This window comes from Rasamsonia emersonii, assembly GCF_000968595.1.
Source record: "Rasamsonia emersonii CBS 393.64 chromosome Unknown ctg1118621760017, whole genome shotgun sequence".
NCBI lineage: Eukaryota > Fungi > Ascomycota > Eurotiomycetes > Eurotiales > Trichocomaceae > Rasamsonia > Rasamsonia emersonii.
This window is the reverse complement of record NW_013563270.1, coordinates 45798-63942: the sequence shown is the minus strand read 5'-3', so window position 1 is coordinate 63942 and position 18145 is coordinate 45798. Positions and strand designations below refer to the sequence as shown.

General features: G+C 52.4%; 6 protein-coding genes across 6 annotated transcripts; 4 read left to right on the top strand and 2 right to left on the bottom strand.

Moving 5' to 3' along the window:
• Nucleotides 1–324: 324 nt before the first annotated feature.
• Nucleotides 325–2728, bottom strand: T310_2197 (Flavin-binding monooxygenase-like family protein; the record flags this gene model as incomplete). Its single annotated transcript, XM_013474903.1, has 7 exons — nt 325–666; nt 720–1273; nt 1325–1993; nt 2039–2057; nt 2244–2281; nt 2331–2454; nt 2504–2728. 7 exons carry the CDS (start codon nt 2726–2728, stop codon nt 325–327), a joined length of 1971 nt encoding a protein of 656 aa, XP_013330357.1.
• A 1739-nt stretch (nt 2729–4467) lies between these two features.
• Nucleotides 4468–6513, top strand: T310_2196 (GABA permease; the record flags this gene model as incomplete). The annotated part of the gene is made up of 6 exons (XM_013474902.1): nt 4468–4502; nt 4704–4801; nt 4857–4917; nt 4970–5202; nt 5250–6092; nt 6149–6513. 6 exons carry the CDS (start codon nt 4468–4470, stop codon nt 6511–6513), a joined length of 1635 nt encoding a protein of 544 aa, XP_013330356.1.
• A 254-nt stretch (nt 6514–6767) lies between these two features.
• On the top strand, nt 6768–9613 carry T310_2195 (Oligopeptidase family protein; the record flags this gene model as incomplete). The annotated part of the gene is made up of 4 exons (XM_013474901.1): nt 6768–6830; nt 6965–7119; nt 7174–9231; nt 9478–9613. The coding sequence occupies 4 exons, from the start codon at nt 6768–6770 to the stop codon at nt 9611–9613; spliced, it is 2412 nt and encodes an 803-aa protein (XP_013330355.1).
• Nucleotides 9614–10178: 565 nt separating this feature from the next.
• Nucleotides 10179–10844, top strand: T310_2194 (uncharacterized protein; the record flags this gene model as incomplete). The annotated part of the gene is made up of 1 exon (XM_013474900.1): nt 10179–10844. The coding sequence occupies one exon, from the start codon at nt 10179–10181 to the stop codon at nt 10842–10844; it is 666 nt and encodes a 221-aa protein (XP_013330354.1).
• Nucleotides 10845–11619: 775 nt separating this feature from the next.
• On the bottom strand, nt 11620–14048 carry T310_2193 (MFS transporter; the record flags this gene model as incomplete). Its single annotated transcript, XM_013474899.1, has 10 exons — nt 11620–11803; nt 11853–12182; nt 12237–12290; nt 12342–12428; nt 12483–12922; nt 12978–13080; nt 13125–13141; nt 13192–13399; nt 13464–13670; nt 13933–14048. 10 exons carry the CDS (start codon nt 14046–14048, stop codon nt 11620–11622), a joined length of 1746 nt encoding a protein of 581 aa, XP_013330353.1.
• Nucleotides 14049–16203: 2155 nt separating this feature from the next.
• Nucleotides 16204–17550, top strand: T310_2192 (Secretory lipase; the record flags this gene model as incomplete). The annotated part of the gene is made up of 1 exon (XM_013474898.1): nt 16204–17550. One exon carries the CDS (start codon nt 16204–16206, stop codon nt 17548–17550), a length of 1347 nt encoding a protein of 448 aa, XP_013330352.1.
• Between the last annotated feature and the right edge of the window lie 595 nt (nt 17551–18145).

Sequence of the window (18145 nt, the reverse complement as noted above, 5' to 3'; positions counted from 1 at the left end):
AAATAAAAAAAAAATTCCCTAACAATACTCCAAGGTCCTCAGTGCCCGCTTACATACGTATGTACGTCCTGTCACCTGTATCTATTTAGGGTTATACATTCCTAGGGAGGCCACAGAAGGTTAGGGCTGTCTCTCTATCTCGATGTCTAGTCCTGAAAAAAGTCTAGGTATCAAGTCTCTCATTCCCTTGTATCCCGACCAAAAATCATCTTTTTAATTTTTTTTAGCAGCGTATGATTTATTAGTCTACTTCTGCATGAACGCTCCTGCATAAACGCTACTGCTAAGAATACTCGATAACAATACTTCACGCCAGTCGATAGCTCAACGCTGTGGCGGAGGTCTCCGTGCGTTCAACTCCCGCACCAGGTCCGCTCGCAAAGCGGCCTGTTCGGCCTCACTCAGCCTGCGCTCCCCCCTCCCAAGTCGCAGAATCGTCGCCGTGGCCAGGTCCGGCTTGCTTCCGGGACCAAAAAGACGGTACTGAGCACTGGTAATCATGCCAAAGTACACGTAGTTGAGAACAGCCGCTGCACGCAGCGGATTTGACGTGAAGATCCTCGAAACCAGCCGCCAAAAGCTCGGGTCCACGCCAAGATCCCGCGCCAGAGAATCGCAATACTCGAGCAGGTCGGCGGATTGCGCATGGCGGTCCGATCGAACCCACTGGCGGTCGCGTCAATCAGACAATACAATAATCAATCACCGCAGGAGCTTACCCGCTGAGCTCGTCTCTTCTCCGAAGCCGCAATGGCCTTTTCCATCTTTTCAACAGATGGAAGTTTGATCCTCCCCACCAACACCGCCGTCGCCCAGCGCGCCTGCAATTCAACCGCCGGGTGGATCGGCCCCAGCAACTCGAGCAGACCCAAAAAGAACAGATTGGGATAGTGCGGAGGCACCGTCAGCCGGTACAGATGCACCGCGTTTGGTGAATCGATAAAGTTGCTGCGTTCCGCGCGATAGCACTCTTCGGAGATGAAAGGATAGTCGATCCGATACCCGGTACACAGAATGACCGCATCGAGCTCCAGCAGCTTCCCGTTGGTCAGGAGCACCCCTGTCGCAGTAAACCGCTCGATCTCGGCCCGGTGAGCAGTGATGCGCCCCGTTCTGACATTCTCTATAAAGTCAGACCGGAGCACCGCGTTGGATTCCAAGATCCCGTGGTCGGGTCTGAGTGCGGCTGGAATGTCCCCCATTACAAAATGGTACAACCGGGCATTGGCCCACTGCACCAAGGACATCGGTAGGACACTTTGCGTGAAGCGACCTACATGCCGTTAGATTCAGCCCACACAACCGCGTCTTCGTCTGAACCCACTCTGCCACGCTTCCGCCGGTTTACCCAGGACGTAGCGCGGGATAACCCAGCCCCCCCGTCGAGTGATGAGATGGCATTCTTTGGCTTGTCCGCAAAGCTCGGACGCGATATCCACCGCCGACGGCCCAAACCCAACTACGGCGACTTTCAACCCGGAATATCCGTCGGGTCGGCGGTACACCTTGCTGTGGAGGATGCTTCCACGAAAGTTTTCCATTCCCTTAAAGATCGGGACATTCGGGTGGCTATACTTCCCAGTGCAGACGAAAAGCGCATCGTAGCTGTCGTTTACTGGTCCGGCGCCATGTTCGGTGTACGTGACCTGCCATCGGCCGTCGTACAGCTGCTGACACAGCTCGACATTGGCGTTGAACCGGACGTAGTTTTCGAGCCCAAAGTGATCCGCGTACGACTGGATGTATCGCAGGAACAGCTCGTGGCCGTAGTAGTCGGGATATCGAGACGGATCGATGGGAAAGTCACTGAAGTTGGAGGTATCCCGACACGAGTTCGAGATGACGCCGTGATACACCGATGAAGGGGTTTCTCCGGTGGCCGGGTCGGGGTCTTCGTACGCCCACTGGCCACCAATTCTGTTGCGTTTTTCAAAGATGGTGGGGATGAATCCTTCGTCCAGACACTGCTTTGCAGCGACCAGTCCGGAGATACCTACGCATGCTCAGCAAAGGCCAGGCGAGTGCACAATCGTCTTACCCGCCCCAATAATAGCAACCTGCAATGTCATTGTAATCCGAATGCGAGAATAATCAAGGGAGAGACGATAATGGTACGCTGTATGAAATGCGAGCAGAAACTAGACGACAAAGCGAAAGAGAACGGCACAGCTGGCTTGGTTGCGTCAAGCAATTGTTTGGATTCGCGTGGCCGCGGCTCCTTCCCAAACGGGTCCTGTACGTACATCCAGCATGCAGCTGCCAGGCCTCCAACCGCATCGCTCTGCGCCGTCCAGTTTATTTCTTGACGACAGCCGCATTCAGCCGCTCACGGGCCTTCTGGAGAAAACTCTCCTCGCCGTCCTTGCCAATGTCCAGATCGGTAATGCAGAGCGTTTTGTCGCGAGTTTTGCCGCCGCGCAGGACTTCGACGTTGGACTTGGGGACGCCGAACACCTGTCCGTGTGAGATTGGTCCAGGATTACTAAATCGACGCAGATCATACCTCTGCAATGACCTTTGTCACCGCCGCATTTGCCTCGCCGTCCTTGGGTTGTGCAGCCACGCAGATTTCCACCTGGTCGGCGCCTACGGCAGCGATACCCTCGCGCTGGCTCGACGCGTTGGGCTTCACATGGCAGGAGATCTGCAGGTTGTATTTGGGGGGGCTTTTGTTGCGAGACTTGGTCGCGGTGCTGACCAGACGGAGGAGAGGAGCGTTGCTAGACATTGGAACAGCTGGACTGGCAAAGACTGGACTGGCAAGAGACTGGAATCTGGGAATACGATCGCGTCTGCAAGCAATGTTGCAGACAGTGGTCAGTCATGTGCGGGGCATACGCATGCTTAGTAATGGCTTAGTCATTTATGCAGCATAACTATGTGCACAAAGTCAATACGACCAGGATTCTGTGGATTGGCTGGTATTTTCTATCTCTAGTGGAATGCTCGACAATAGTATTCCTCAGGTGTGAATTGTATCGAGAAGTCCTGACGATCATAAGCTGAGCTGGTGATTCCCAACACTCCGCTGCGCAATCATGCTGAGTACAGCATTCTCGTCGACCAGCCATGTTATATACAGCCTCTCCTGCAGACTTGGTGCAAGAAAAATGAAGGAATTCCATCGTATTCGCTTCTCAGCGAATATGCAACGTCTCAGCATTCCACAACTACCTAATAACTGGCAGCTACCAGTCAAACCCTCCAGACAGACATGTCCTCCCTATCAATGGCATTCATTCGACCGTGCCAGGTCCCATGCCAGCCACATCGAGTTTCTCCATGCGTCGTCCGCCGTGGGTTTTCGGGACCACTTAAAGTCGACGATGTAGCGTGGGAGAGGCATATCTTGTCAGCATAGCATATAGCATGCGTGGGACTGGTTCTCATACGATAAGCATACCATTTCTTGGCCTTTCGATCTCAGAGGAGATTGCTCCGGCCTCTATCAAGGGTTATGATGTCGCAGGCCATACGCTCTCTGATAGTAAAGGCATGTTCACGTTAAAAAAGGGGGCAAAAAAAAAAGAAAAAAGAAAAAGAAAAAAGAAAGAAAAAGAAAAGAAATTGAGTTTCTTTAGCAAGACCAAGCAAAAGAACCAAAAACACTCGTACGCAGCCTTAAAAGCGTCCCTGACCTCCCTCCGTTCGGCAGGATCCCATCCTAGAAAGCCCTTCAACAGCACTCCGGGAAGGTAGCTCATCGGGATATAGACGATATACCCCTGCGAGATGAGATACTCGAGGATATGAGATGAGACAAGGAGAATAGTTTTTCTTTATAGCATAGCTAAGGAAAGAAAAATTCTCTCCATTTCGATCAGTGATGTCAGTACTGTAGGCACCATTCAGTATGGTATGTAATACGTAAGAAAAAAAAAAGGAAGAAAGAAGAAAACTGAAAGTTAAGAAATCCAACGAGGGAAATTCATTCATTCTGCCATATTCATGCTTTCATTCATGATCAAGTAAGTTCTCAGGTATAACTATCTAGTTCATCGATGTAATAGTTCCCCAGTATTATATATACAATGTCTTCTGAACATCCCCAACTGAAGTGGAAATAAACGTTTAGTCAAAGGACAAACAAATAAATAATCAATCAGCATAAGGAATAGGGACCTTTCTGTAGAGAAGGAGAACATGGCGTTTCGCCTTGTATAATATGTATGCTATCGCAGCATCCTTCCACCTTTAGTATTCTCGTAACAGGCTCAATAGATACCCACGGATAATAACAACAGTTAACCTTGAATAATAATAATCCATTACCGATATCATTCCCGCTTATCACCATCACCATCATCGTCATAATTATTCTTTTCAATTATTTCGACCCTCTATCAAGATCCCTTTCACGAGGGTTAGGCGTGGCCCCACCATCGCGTCCACTTTCTCCAACAGGAAAGCATCCAGAACATCGACCGATCGACCTTGTCGGGATCGGGAAAGTTCTGGCTATCTATCATGCCTTTCCCCACGGGGTTGAGTCAGCCGATAATGTAAGTACCTTAGGTAGTAGGACTCGGCATACGGAGTAGGGATCTCATGAGTCACGAATGCAGGAAACGCTGCCTAGGTCTTTACATGCGAGTATTTATAATGGGTTCCGGTCGCGGCTGGTTGATGCTTCGCTGGTTGAAATGATATGTACAGTACACTACGTAGCAACGCTATATAACGGTATTTTTTTATTTATAAAGAAAGTCGTCTTCCGCCATGAAGCAAGAAGAAAAGACGCAGGTCTTCCAGGGCGTGACAAGCGAGGATGTCCGGCTGGAGAGGTTGGGATATGAGCAGGGTACGCTGGACATCATTTCCTTTATAAGCCGTTATATTATACTAACGTTATGCAGAGCTCAAACGCTCCTTCGGCCTGCTGGGCATGATCGGTTTCAGTTTCAGCGTGGTAACCTCGTCAGTATGCCCGTGTATCAATAGTATGTGTATCCTGGCTAATTTCGTCCAGCTGGACGGCGCTCAGCGGCGTCTTCATCGTCGGAGTTACCTCGGGTGGCCCGCCGGTCATGGTCTACAGTTTCATTGGGGTCAGTCTGCTGACGTTCGCCGTGGCTATTCCCATGGCAGAGATGTGTTCCATGTTCCCTGTCGCGGGAGGACAGTACTCGTGGGTTGCTGCGCTGGCGCCGCCTAGGATTGCGAGAGGGTTTTCATATATTGCTGGCTGGTTCATGCTCATTGGTGTGTCACCTTTCTCTCGCTTCTCGACTACATATTGACTGCCATAGGAATCCTCGCCATGGGCGCAACAAACAACTACATCTCTGCCAACTTCGTCCTCGGCATGGCCAATCTCGTCTTCCCGGACTACACGATCCAACGGTGGCAGATCGTGCTGGTGGCCTACCTGGTCGCTTTCATGGCAGCGGCCATCAACATCTGGGGCCCGCATCTGCTCAATCGCATTTCGCGATTCATCCTCATCTGGAACGTGGGTTCCTTCCTGATCACCATGATCACCCTGCTGGCCACGAACGACCACAAGCAGCCGGCGTCGTTCGTCTTCCAGGAGTTTGAGAACTTCACGGGCTGGGGCCCGGCCATTGCGGCGATCCTGGGCATTCTGCAGTCGTGCTTCGGCATGTGCTGCTACGATGCACCCTCCCACATGACCGAAGAGATGAAGTCTGCTTCCCGGGAAGCGCCCAAAGCGATCATCCTGTCGGTCGCTCTGGGGGCCGTGACGGGACTGGCCTTCCTGCTCACCCTCTGCTTCTGCATCGGCGACTTCAACGAGACGGCCAACACGAGCACGGGGGTGCCCGTGATCCAGATCTTCTACGACTCCACTGGCAGCAAGGCCGGAGCGTGCATCCTGGCCAGCATGGTGTCTGTCATCGTCATCACGGCGGGCAACAGTCTGCTCGCGGAAGGGTCTCGCGCCGTGTATGCGTTCGCGCGTGACCGCGGCCTGCCTTTCTCGAAAGTGTTCGCCAAGGTCGACAGCACGAGGCATGTGCCGGTCAACGCGGTGCTGCTCACGCTGGCGGTGCAGCTGGCCCTCGACGCGATCGACTTTGGCACGACGACGGGGTTCGAGACGGTCATTGCGATTTCGACGGAGGGATTCTGTAAGCAGTCTTTCACCCGTATGAAACACACCTAGCTGACTGATTGATTTCTCCAGACCTCTCCTACGCCATGGCCCTGGCCAGCCGGCTGCTGGGATACGTGACCGGCCACGTGACGGCGCTGGACGGTCCCTTCGCCCTGCCAGTTCCTCTCTCCATCAGCCTGAACGCGCTGGGACTGCTCTTCCTGCTGTTTGCGTCGATTACCTTCAACTTTCCCACCACGTACCCGGTCGACCACGAGACGATGAATTACACCTCGGCCGCCATTGGCGTCGTTGGCGTCATTGGCGTTGTGACCTGGCTCACGACAGGCAAGCGCCAGTTCACCGGGCCAGGGGGGATGTGTGTGCTGCGGGGTGAGCAGACTGTCGTCAACGAGGGCACTGAGATGAAAAGTGAGCACGGATGCAAGGGTTGATTGACTATTGTTGTAGGTAGATTCATACCAAGGGATGTAATAACTTCTTAGTTGCAATCTATCAAAGGCATTCGAATGAATCAACACACGATCGGTCAGATGACTCCACGTGACAGTGAGGGGTAAACAAAAGAGAGAATATGGAGTACGTGGGGAAAATAAAACGGCAAAATGGCACTTTTCTAAGCTACACCAGTGCTCATGGCAGCCAGTTATTGTGGTTTGTGCTTGTGGTTTGTGCTCGTCATCGCATTATGTTAGCTGATAACGATAATCGCGCGATACTATCGCTGCGGGGCTGGATGGATATCGTCGGAGTGAGTGGAGCAGTTCTGTCTCGATCATCGAGATCCGATGTGATTGATCGTGTCAATTGTCTGACCAGCTAATCTGGCTAGCTACTTAGCTAACGGAATGCACTAACAATCCACATGCCATACCTGGATGCTAGCTAGGCGATGCGTTGCGTGCCGACCCCGCCTCTCATCCCAGCCACGTCCACGCGCACGAGGGGTTGCAGTTCCTGACACTTTTTATCTCTTCAATCTTCGCTCCCCTGATCTCGTTGATCGCCATGACCATCCGAGCGGCCAAGTTCACGCCAGAGTATGCACCCAACCACGCGACCAGCTGAAATCCATCACTCACGCGTTGTCTTAGGATCCTCCTCGGCGCCCCGCGGCGCTCCGCCGCTGTCCCCAACGCCGCCGGCACGCTCGCCGTCTACACCCAGTCGACCTACTCCTTCGAATCGCATTCCAAGACGAACGAGATCCGCGTGCTCGACATCGCCACCGGCCGCTCCGCCGTCATCACCAATGACTCGGGCGCCAGCAACCCCCGCTGGCTGGGCGACGGCGACCAGCTCGTCTGGCTGTCCGAGAAGGACAACGGCAACACGAGCTTCGTCGTCGGCGACGCCCGCCAGCCGGGCACCTCGTACACCGCAGGCACCGTGCCAGGCCCCGTCTCCGACCTGAAAGTCACCACCCTCGAGCCCGGCAAGATCGGCTTCGTCGTCTCCGGCAAGGCGAACCCGGACGGGTCGCTGTACAATCCGAAGGACGCCAAGAAGCCCTTCAGCAGCGGGCGCTACTACACCTCGCTCTTCGTCCGGCATTGGGACGCGTACATCGAGCCGCAGAAGAATGCCCTGTGGTACGGGCTGCTGCAGCTCGCGCCGTCGGCGGCCGGCGGCACGACCAAGAAGTACACCGTCTCGGGCCTGACGAATCTGCTGGCCGTGTCGGGACTGGAGGGCGTCGAGTCGCCCATTCCGCCTTTTGGAGGCACCGACCATTTCGATATCAGCCCTAACGCGGTCGTCTTCGTGGCCAAGGACCCCAAGCTCGATCCGGCGACGCACACGGCTTGCGTCTGCTACTACTGTCCCATGTTCTCGTGGACCGACATTGGCGCCCGCGAGGCACCAAAGGTCTGCAGGCTGAATCCTCCCCTCGAGGGGGCGATGACATCGCCGGTGCTCTCTTCGGACGGAAGCGCCATCGTCTTCCTGGCGCAGAAGACCGACGGCTACGAGTCGGACAAGAACCGCATCGTGTACGTGCCCAATCCGTGGAGCGGCGAGCTGATCGAAGTCTTCGGGACGAGCGACGGCGTTGGGCAGTGGGATCTCAGCCCCAGCGCCGTGTCCTGGGCGCAGGACGACAAGTCGCTGTTCATCCAGGTGGAGGAGAAGGGCCGCGGGGTGCTGTACCAGCTGCCACTAGACAACATCGAGCGAGCAACCCCGCAGTCGCTGCGCAAACTGACGCACTCTGGCTACGTGACGGACGTGGTCCCCGCCGCGGCGAACTCGACCAAGCTGTTCGTCACCAGCAACAACCTCGTCGAGAGCAGCGTGTACACGATCCTCGACCCGGCCTCGCCGGACGACGCGACAGTCGTCTCGTCGAGCACGCGCGGGGGAGCGTCGCTGGGGCTGTCACGCTCGCAGATCGACGAGATCTGGTTCCGGGGCGCCAACGACCACCCGGTGCACGCGTGGGTGGTGAAGCCGTCGAAATTCAACCCGCAGGAAAAATACCCGCTGGCGTACCTCATCCACGGCGGGCCGCAGGGGGCGTGGAACGACCAGTGGAGCACGCGCTGGAACCCGGCCGTGTTCGCGGAGCAGGGTTACGTCGTGGTGACGCCGAACCCGACGGGCAGCACGGGGTACGGGCAGGCGTTCACGGACGCGATCCGCGGGTCGTGGGGCGGGCTGCCATACGAGGATCTGGAGAAGGGCTTCGAGTACATTGCGACGAACCTGGAGTACGTGGACACGTCGCGGGCAGTGGCGCTGGGGGCGTCGTACGGCGGGTACATGGTGAACTGGATCCAGGGGCATCCGCTGGGGCGCAAGTTCAAAGCGCTGGTGACGCACGACGGGGTATTCAGCATGGTATCGCAGCTGGCGAGCGAGGAGCAGTACTTCCCCTTACACGACCTGAAGGGGCCGCTCTGGCGGGTGCCAGAGGAGTGGGAGAAATGGGATCCGTCGCGGTTCACGGCCAACTGGGCGACGCCGCACCTGATCATCCATAACGAGCTGGACTACCGGCTGACGATCGCGGAGGGGCTGGCGGCGTTTAACGTGCTGCAGATGCGGGGGGTGGATAGCGCGTTCCTGACGTTCCCGGACGAGAACCACTGGGTGTTGAAGCCGGAGAATTCGCTGGTGTGGCATCATGCGGTGATCAACTGGATCAACAAGTATGTGGGATTGCCGCAGATATCGAGCGAGAGTACGAAAGAGATTCTTGAGAGGCTGCCACTGAGATAATGAGAACAATGAGAATAGAACAATGCAGCCGACACCCACAGCAGGGGCTGTCGACAGCAGGATGTCGAGAAGAAAGAATGCCGAATCTCAGCAAAGCAAAGCACCTTTTTAGGCAAGCACCTATCAGGCAGTTGTACATACGTACAGTACATATATACATAAAGACAAATAAGCAGAATCGAACAAACAAACAAACCCACAAAGAGAGCCAGTTTCCTCGCAGCATATGATATGATACGGCATATCCCGTACAAAGAAAACTCCTTACAAGAAAACTCCTTACAAGACACGAGTTCAACAGTCTCTACATAAATAAAGAATATAAAGAATAAAAATCGAACAATGACAACGACCATTACCAATTGTCCTCCCTCCCCCCATCTTCTCAATATTCCAATTCGAGGCAATGCAAGCATCTTGGTATCTGGATGAGGCGTCTCGCCACGGTGGCTGATTAATTGATGTCACTAGCCAGCAGCAGCCAGGAGGCAGTGAATGAAAGAGATTCAATGAATGAAAAAGAAGAATGAATGAATGAATGAGATTGTTGACTCATACCACACCACACCACCAACACTTTCCGCAAACTCGTATGGGATGATCCTTGTACTGCTTATATATATCTAATATACGGACGTCTGTCTTGCTTGTCAGTTAGTTAGTCAGGTTGAGATTTACTGCCGAGAGAGAGCAATTCGCTGAGAGCAATCAATTAGCTGCTTGTATCTCGTATTGTCTGGCTGGCTGAAATCGTTGAGATTGTTGCTATACTGATCAGCTTTTTTTTTTGTTTTCCGGGTCTGAAAGTATACCACTGGTTGTTCTCTACATTGATTCTATTTATTTTATTTTATTATATTATATTTATGCGATTGCCATGTCAGGCCACGACATGAGCGGGGAGTTTTCTTCTTCGCAGGGAGAGAACCAAAAGCAGACGCAGAAGCAGGAGCAAAACCAGAATCAGCAACGCTATCCAACACTCAAACTGAATCTGAACCTGCAACTCGAAACCCCATCACCATCCGACAAAAAAGTCCTCCTTCAGCCAAAAAAAGTGTTGCATCACCCCAACTTCTTTGCGACACTACACCACCTCTCCCGCCCCCTCTGCCCACTCGTCTCGATAACCACCGGCAGGGCACACCCCTCCTTCCCACGCACAATCCTGGCTTACCACCTCCTGACCTCCACTCAACTGGACGATCTTGCGCGACACTACCATCAGATCTGGCCTCCCGTGCCAGAGACATTCGGGTATCCGATCCGCGTACGCGCGTGGATTGGCACGCCGGAGGAGAAAAGCGTCGATATTGAGACGAAACGCCGTCGAATAGGGAGGTTTTTTGGGTTGAGGGGGTGTGAGAGTCCTGTCGCAGAGGGGTTTGATGACGGCGCTGGTACTGGTACGGGTGCTGGTGATGATGATGACGCCCGCGCTGTCGAAGAGCAGATGGAGAAGGAATGGCAGGAGGCGCTGCGCAGGGCGAGATGTGAGATTGATCCTGATGCTGAGGTTAGGAGGAAGGTGGGGGGTTATTAAAAAATAGGATTGTATTGACTTGCTGATTGGAAGGATATGTCCTCGACATGACGGATAACGATTTCTCGGTTCCCAGTCGATGAAAACCGAACTATTTCGTGGATGTCAGGAGCTGAGTTGAGTTGAGCTGAGTTGAGTTGGATTGGGTTTGGTCCAGTCGAGTCGATATCTTGCTATTTCACATATTCCCAGCAGCATGCGTTGTGTGTTGGATTGGATTGAGCCATTTCCTTTCTTTCTTTTCTTTCCTTCTTTCTCTTCATTCATACTGTTTATGTTTACGAATATGGTTCCTCACATTTTATTAAATTCGTTCGTGGTGGCTACCTGTCGACTCCTGGGTTCATCTCTTTCTGTCTCTCTCTCTTTCTCTCTAGTTTTTTTTTATTTTCAATTTATTTCCTGTCTGACTTTTTCTGGATGGTATAGATTGATATCCCTATTTTTTTTTATCTTTTTTTTTCCGGATGTTGGTGTGTGTGTGTGTGTGTGTGTGTGTGTGTTGATATTCACGTTATGTCAGAAATGATAGATAGATAGATACCCTTACTTAACTTAGTCTTAGGATAACTACCTACCCAAACTACTTACTAGATTGTTTTATCTCGTTTCGTCTCTGTCTCTCCTAGGTTGTGGAAACTACCCTGTGCATGGTCCACGGAATACAATATGCAAGACTGCATTAGATATTCATTCTGTCTTATACTAAACATACGTCGTGCAAGGTTTATTCCAATACATTCTATCTATCTACCATTATCGCACTCCTCTGCAATCAATGACCCATCCCCTTCTCCCGATTCTCCAGCACCAGCCTCCAGTACTTCTCGCGCGACTTGACGCGAAACGACTTGCCAAACTTGATCATGACGAGGAAGACAGCCGAGCAGGCCATGCCGATGAAAGCGGCGGAGATGAAGCAGTTTTGGTAGCCGAGGTTTTCGATCCAGGGGGTAATCCTAGAAATATCAGTAACACGAACGCATGCTACCTGTCTGGGGGGCATACCCATATCCAATCGCAAAAGACATGGTGTTGCGCACCAATATCACCGTCGTCATCGCATCCCCGCTTAGCTCGCGGTAGCTGTCTACCATGTAGTTGACGCTCAGCGTGATGCCGGACGTGTTGCAGAATGCCAGCAGCCACATGGCGAAGATCAGCCCGAACCAGTGTACGTGGTGCGCTGCCCCGACGCCCCAGAGGATGAGCGCGCCGGGCACCGCAATCACGCAGAAGGCGAACGGCCATAGTCGGTGCTCGGCTTCCATGACGCCGTTGTTGCGGCGGGCGAGCCGGATGGTGAGCCAGTCGCTGAAGTTGCCGGTGAAGAGGGAGCTAACGACGACAAAGTCAGTTGTTGACTAGGATATTCATTAAGGCTTGACTCACCCCGCAACCACGCCCAGACAGCAAGCAATATAGCTGAGACCGACGATCGACGAGCTGTCATGTATATTAGTCTGCGAGTAAATACACGTCCGGATTAAGTTCTACCTAAAGTTGTACGGCGCAGAACCCAGAATAATCGACGCCGTCCCGTTGAGCACATTGAACCATATCAGGTAGGACCCGTAGGAGAAACTGCAAATAAGTACCAAGCACAGCCAGCGCCAGCCATACTTCGAGACGACTCACCCAGAATAGAAAATCACCGGCCAGCTGGCAAAGTACAAGGCGTGCCATGCCCGGCGGAAGACGTTGTTCTTCTCCCTGGTCGACAGGAGGGACAGTTTCTGGATGTAGGTTTTCTTATTGTACGTGACTGGGCTGGAGCTCTCGACTGGCGGGTTGCCGCTGGTCTGGGGCGCTTTCCCCGGGTCTTCGGCGTTGTCCTTTTCGGATGCTGCTGGCGACTCGGTGACCACGCCCACCGTCTTTCTGTCGTAGTTGGTCTCCTCCATGAAGAAGAACAGGAAGACGAAACAGCCGCCGAGGAAGATGCTGGGGTAGTAAAACACCCATCGCCAGCCCTGGTACTGGGCGATGAAGCCGCAGATCACCGGCGCCAGGAAGTTGCTCCCGGCCAGGAAGAACGAGTACAGGCCCATGTACGTGCCGCGTTCGTGGGTGAAGTACTGCCGCTCATTCAGTCACCTGTGCTCATCCTAAATGGACATCGAATCTACTCACCACATCCGTGACTGTGATTTCAGGGAGAGCCTCGATGGGCGCGGTGAAGAAGCCCAGGAGGATGTTACGGGCAATCCACTGGCCCTCCGTCAAGCCGTATGGACTGGCGGGTTAGTTTGTTCCTTTATCTTTCGTCTTCTAACTTACCCCCACATGGTCATTGCCTGGATGTGTTAACGTCAGAAATGGACTAGCATCGACAAGAAGCACTCACCAACACGCCCAAGACCGAAATCAGATAGGTCAGTCGCTTCCCATACTGCATGGCCACCGGCTGCCAGAACAGCAGACTCCAGCCGGCCAGCAAGAACATGTACCCGGTGCCCTGGTTGAGCGTGGCGACGGGGATGCCCGTCTCCTCGGACAAGGGGACCAGCACGGAGTACACGACGGAGCAGGCCATGCCGGTGAAGAGGGTATATCTGGCGCATTTAGTTTACTCCGTACGCAATGTCTGGTGGATGCTTTGTTTGTTCCATTACTCACGCGCTCACGCATATGGTCGACAGCAGTTTCCGTCTAGGCGACCAGTTCAGCGGATCGTCCGGGTCATCAGACGGCGTGGGCACCAGGACAATGTCCCTATCGCCGCGGTCGAGGTGGCGGGTGTGCAGGACATGCTCCAGGTCAACCAGGGTGATGGTGCCTGGGATGGCCGATGTGTCGACATCAGACGTCATGGCGATGAGCAGGCTGTATGAGAAGACAGCGCAATGGCAGAGAAGTCGAGGTCATCAGAGTTGGACTTGAGGGACAATGCCGACAGTAGAATATAATATACGGAGGCCATAGCTCCAGCTTGCGCGGAGAAAGAAGTCGCTATCGCTTATCTGGGCGAATCATCTCGCCCGTTCAGGGAGGTCGCCAAGAGAGGATCCCCGCCAGCTATCAGCAATCTGCAATCATATCGCTGCTTCTTTTGATAAGACAGACGATATCTAGACCCTGAACATACGAGATCTGGTTATGATCTAGAATTAGAATCTCATTTTTCCCTTCCATGACCCAATGGCTGCAGAGAGAGAGATTGGAGCTCGAAAGCTCTATCCCGAGGTATCTAGCAGTACCCATCTTGATAGCGGTTATGCGGAGTTTACTCCGTGATGGTTGTTGTTTCCGTGTCTTGGCAGGTAATAATTCCGATCCTTCAGGCGTATTTATTTTTATTTGCCAACTAGGTTATTGCTTATTGCAACTGACCACAATCTCATCTAGAGGACAGAATAGCTAGGTGCATTCAATCAGAGGTAGTCGATAATCAAAGAATACAAGCACAGCTGCAGAGGCAAATATGTACTGTAATGTACTGTACATAAAATAGTGATACTCCCTTATCAACATCTTGCTTCGTATTTGGCCCCTTCTATACCACGTGTTAGCCACTGATCATTTATGGTATGACATTGTTTAGATTACTTGCCAAGTAGAGTAGCATACCTACGTATGTGCCTGCGGGGTTTACAAGCCAAGCCTTATACAAGGTTGGTCTGGTGTAAGCCTCTTTAAAGGCCGATGAGTTCGATTGATGATAAACTTTGTTGAATCCTCCAGCGGTCTAAGTTTAAATTTATAGTGCTCCTTTCCAGGTAGGTACTAGATAGTAGAGTCTTGACTCTTCCTGTCAGATTTGTGGATTATTAGGTCTGTTTTACTAGTATTCGAAAAAAAAAAGGAAAAGGAAAGAAAGCAAAACCACGCTTATATACATTCGCTTTAGTGTTAGAATCATAGTTCTTCTAAGTTTATCTGCTTGCTAGAGGGACATGTGTATTCTCCATGGTCTACCTCATCAACAGGATCAGCTCTCCTTGCTGGTGGATGTCAATTGAGCAGTGATAATTAGATAATTAATCAATCCAGAGTTGCTTTTTTTTTTTGAGAAAATGAGAGAAAATAAAAGAAGAAAATGAATGATGAGAAAATAAAATAAAATTAGAACTCATGGAAAACTACCACGACACTCCCATCCAGGAAACCGAAGGAACATTTTCTCAAGAGGATTTAGTGAACCAGTAATTACTAATTCCTCGACGTTGAAATCTGTCGAATTCTACATCTTCAACTCAGAATCTAACTAATTATTCTAATATCCATCCGCATTCCATAAATTAGTTGTTGAGCTGATATGTTCAGTAGCTGATGACTGACAGGTGCATGAAAATCCACTGAGGCCAGAGGCAGATTAGATCCTACCAGGTAGCCATGATTGGGATCCTGTCGGTTTATGTAGGGCTTATCAGCTTGATAACCTGCTTGGTTTGAGACTGAACAGGTATTTCTTCGATTCTAAAAGAAAGCCTTTGATTCGTCTATGGTACGGTGAGAATGTGGGAAAATGGCAGACAATAATAATAATATTAATTAAATAATAGCGAGTCAACTTAGGGCAGAGAGTGATCCTATCTCGTGCCTGGTCACGTGGTGACATAAGGCATGCATTTAGAGTAATGTATTACTTTATTGGACTTCTACTTTCTTATAGAATTCCATCTGATAAAAAGTAGGATCTGACACTATTATAAATAACTATGATTATAGCAGAGCCATCGAAGTAAATCCCTTTCTTCGTGCATAGATATCTCTTCTGTGATATGACCCATCTTCCAAGGGATGGCCGTAGCAACTGCCTCGGTAAAATAATGCATAAACGTACTCCGGAGTACGGAGTATAGACAATTTAATAGTCCTATTCACTAGTATAGTTAGTCATCACCGGATAAAAGATCCGAAGCAAGCGGGGTTGAATCCGAATACGAAGCAAAATCAGATATCATACCGTTCAACAAGCTTCTTTAAAGCACAACAGCTCACTCGGATCTTTTACCTAGGCAAACCTGCCAGGCACACTACTCCGGAGTATAATGTTTATGCCTGTGAAAGCGGGGCGCCGTGGGGAACCTCGGTCTCTCCCCGCAAAAACTTCACGCCAGGCAGCATCGCAGATCGTCTGCATTCCCCACACTCTAAAAAATTCTTCAAGGAGAGGCTAATTGTCGAACTAGTGCTCGTCGACGGGCGAAATGGATCAAATGACCAGCAGCAAGCGACTCCGGCTGCATTCGGAGACGAAGGAGAGTCCATTATTTCCAATATTTTTCCGGTTGGATGGATAGAAGCGAAATATGGGGTCATTCGAACAGCAGGTCTGGTTTGGATAGAGTATTTAATCGAGGAGGAGATCCTTCAGAAGTGCCAGCGGTGAAGGTCACCGTCAAAGAGTGAGACTATGGCCGCCTCTCTCCTGCTTCTGTTCCTCCTCCTCCCCAGGGTCTTCGCCCTGCCTGCTCGACTCCGCCGGGATGGACCTCCCCTGCCCACCGACGACCCGTTCTATGTGCCTCCAGCAGGCTTCGAATCCTCGCCCCCTGGCACGATCCTGCGCTACCGGACCCCCCCGTATCCCATCGCTGCGTTTGGCGCGGACCCTGTCAACATCGCCGCCGCCTATCAGATCCTCTACCGGACAACCGACTCCTTCGGCGATGCCATTGCGACGGTGTCGACCATCCTGATCCCCCACAATGCCGACAACACCAAGCTGCTCTCTTACCAGGTGGCCGAAGATGCCGCGGACCCCAACTGCGCCCCCTCGTACGCATTCCAGTTCGAGTCTGCCACCGGCGGCCCGCTCGGCCTGCTGATGCCCCAGCTCGAGCTGCACCTCATCGAGACGGCCCTGTACAACGGCTGGATCGTCACCGTGCCGGACTTCCTCGGCCCCAAGGCCGCCTTCCTGGCCAACAACCTGGCCGGGCATGCCGTGCTGGACAACATCCGCGCGGCGCTGGCGTCCTCGAACTTCACCAACATCTCGTCCGACGCGACTATCACGCTCTGGGGGTACTCCGGGGGCAGTCTGGCGAGCGGGTTCGCCGCCGAGCTGCAGCCGTCGTACGCGCCGGAGCTGAAGATCGCCGGAGCTGCGCTGGGAGGGACGGTGCCTCAGATCCTGCCCGTCATCGACGCGGTCAACAAGGGCCCCTTCACGGGGCTGATCCCGTCGGGCATCATGGGGCTGGCCAACGAGTACGACGAGATCGACCAGCTGATCGACGAGAAGATCCTGCCGTCGAAAAAGGCCGATCTGGAGCAGGCGCGCAGCATGTGTCTCGTCGGCGACGCGGAGAAGTATTTCGGTCAGGACGTGTACAGCTACACGACCGATCCGAACATCTTCACGGAGGAGACGGCCACGACGGTCATGAGCGCCAACGACATGGGCCAGCATGTGCCCACGATCCCGCTGTTGATCTACAAGTCTGCCGGCGACGAGATCAGCCCCGTCAACAACACCGACAGTCTGGTGGCGTACTACTGCGCGGCGGGCGCGAATGTCGAGTACAAGCGGGATGAGTTTTCGGAACACGCGACCATGGCGATCATCGGGGCGCCGGATGCGCTGATCTGGCTGAGCGATCGCATGCGAGGCGTGCCTGTGACGCCGGGGTGTACGACGACGACCGAGTTTACCAGTCTGGCGGACCCGGGGGCTCTTGCGGTGCTGGGGGAGAGTCTGGTCGAGATTCTGCTGAGTTTGTTGCAGGCGCCAGTTGGGCCGATCATGATTGGCTGAGTATTCTGCGAGGTAGTCGGATTGATATGATTGATGATTTTATGGGTATAGTGCTGAGTGACAGGATGATATGATGAGATGATATATATGCTCGTATATACCAACTTAGCTTACTGAATGATGATGCTTAATCAGTTCATATCGAATGCAATATATACAGTACTCGTGAGTTCTCTCCATCAACAATATCCAGAATAATCGCCCTATCGTACTTCTACCGATAAATCCATATCAGCTTCGCTGCTGACTGTTAGTATGTGCAAACGTCAATATCCGCCGGCGACGTCGCCTTCCCCATTCCCAACTCGGATCCAGCACACTTGTGTGCCGCAGATTGTTGACGCTCCAGAACTGGTAGTCGTCGTTGCGGAAGTCGTCGTCCGAGGTGGGCGGGCATATATGTGTTCTTGAACGAGATCGTGTGCCAGTCCTGGTGCACGGGATAATAGCCTTGTTATGAATGAAGGAGTGATGATATCCTCCTTCAGCGACTCTTCTTTTATATACCTCTGGAACTAGTTTTGAATGAAAACAAAGTTATTTTTAAACTAATGACACCTGCTTACGGCCTAATTCCTGCGAAAGCGCTTATGCT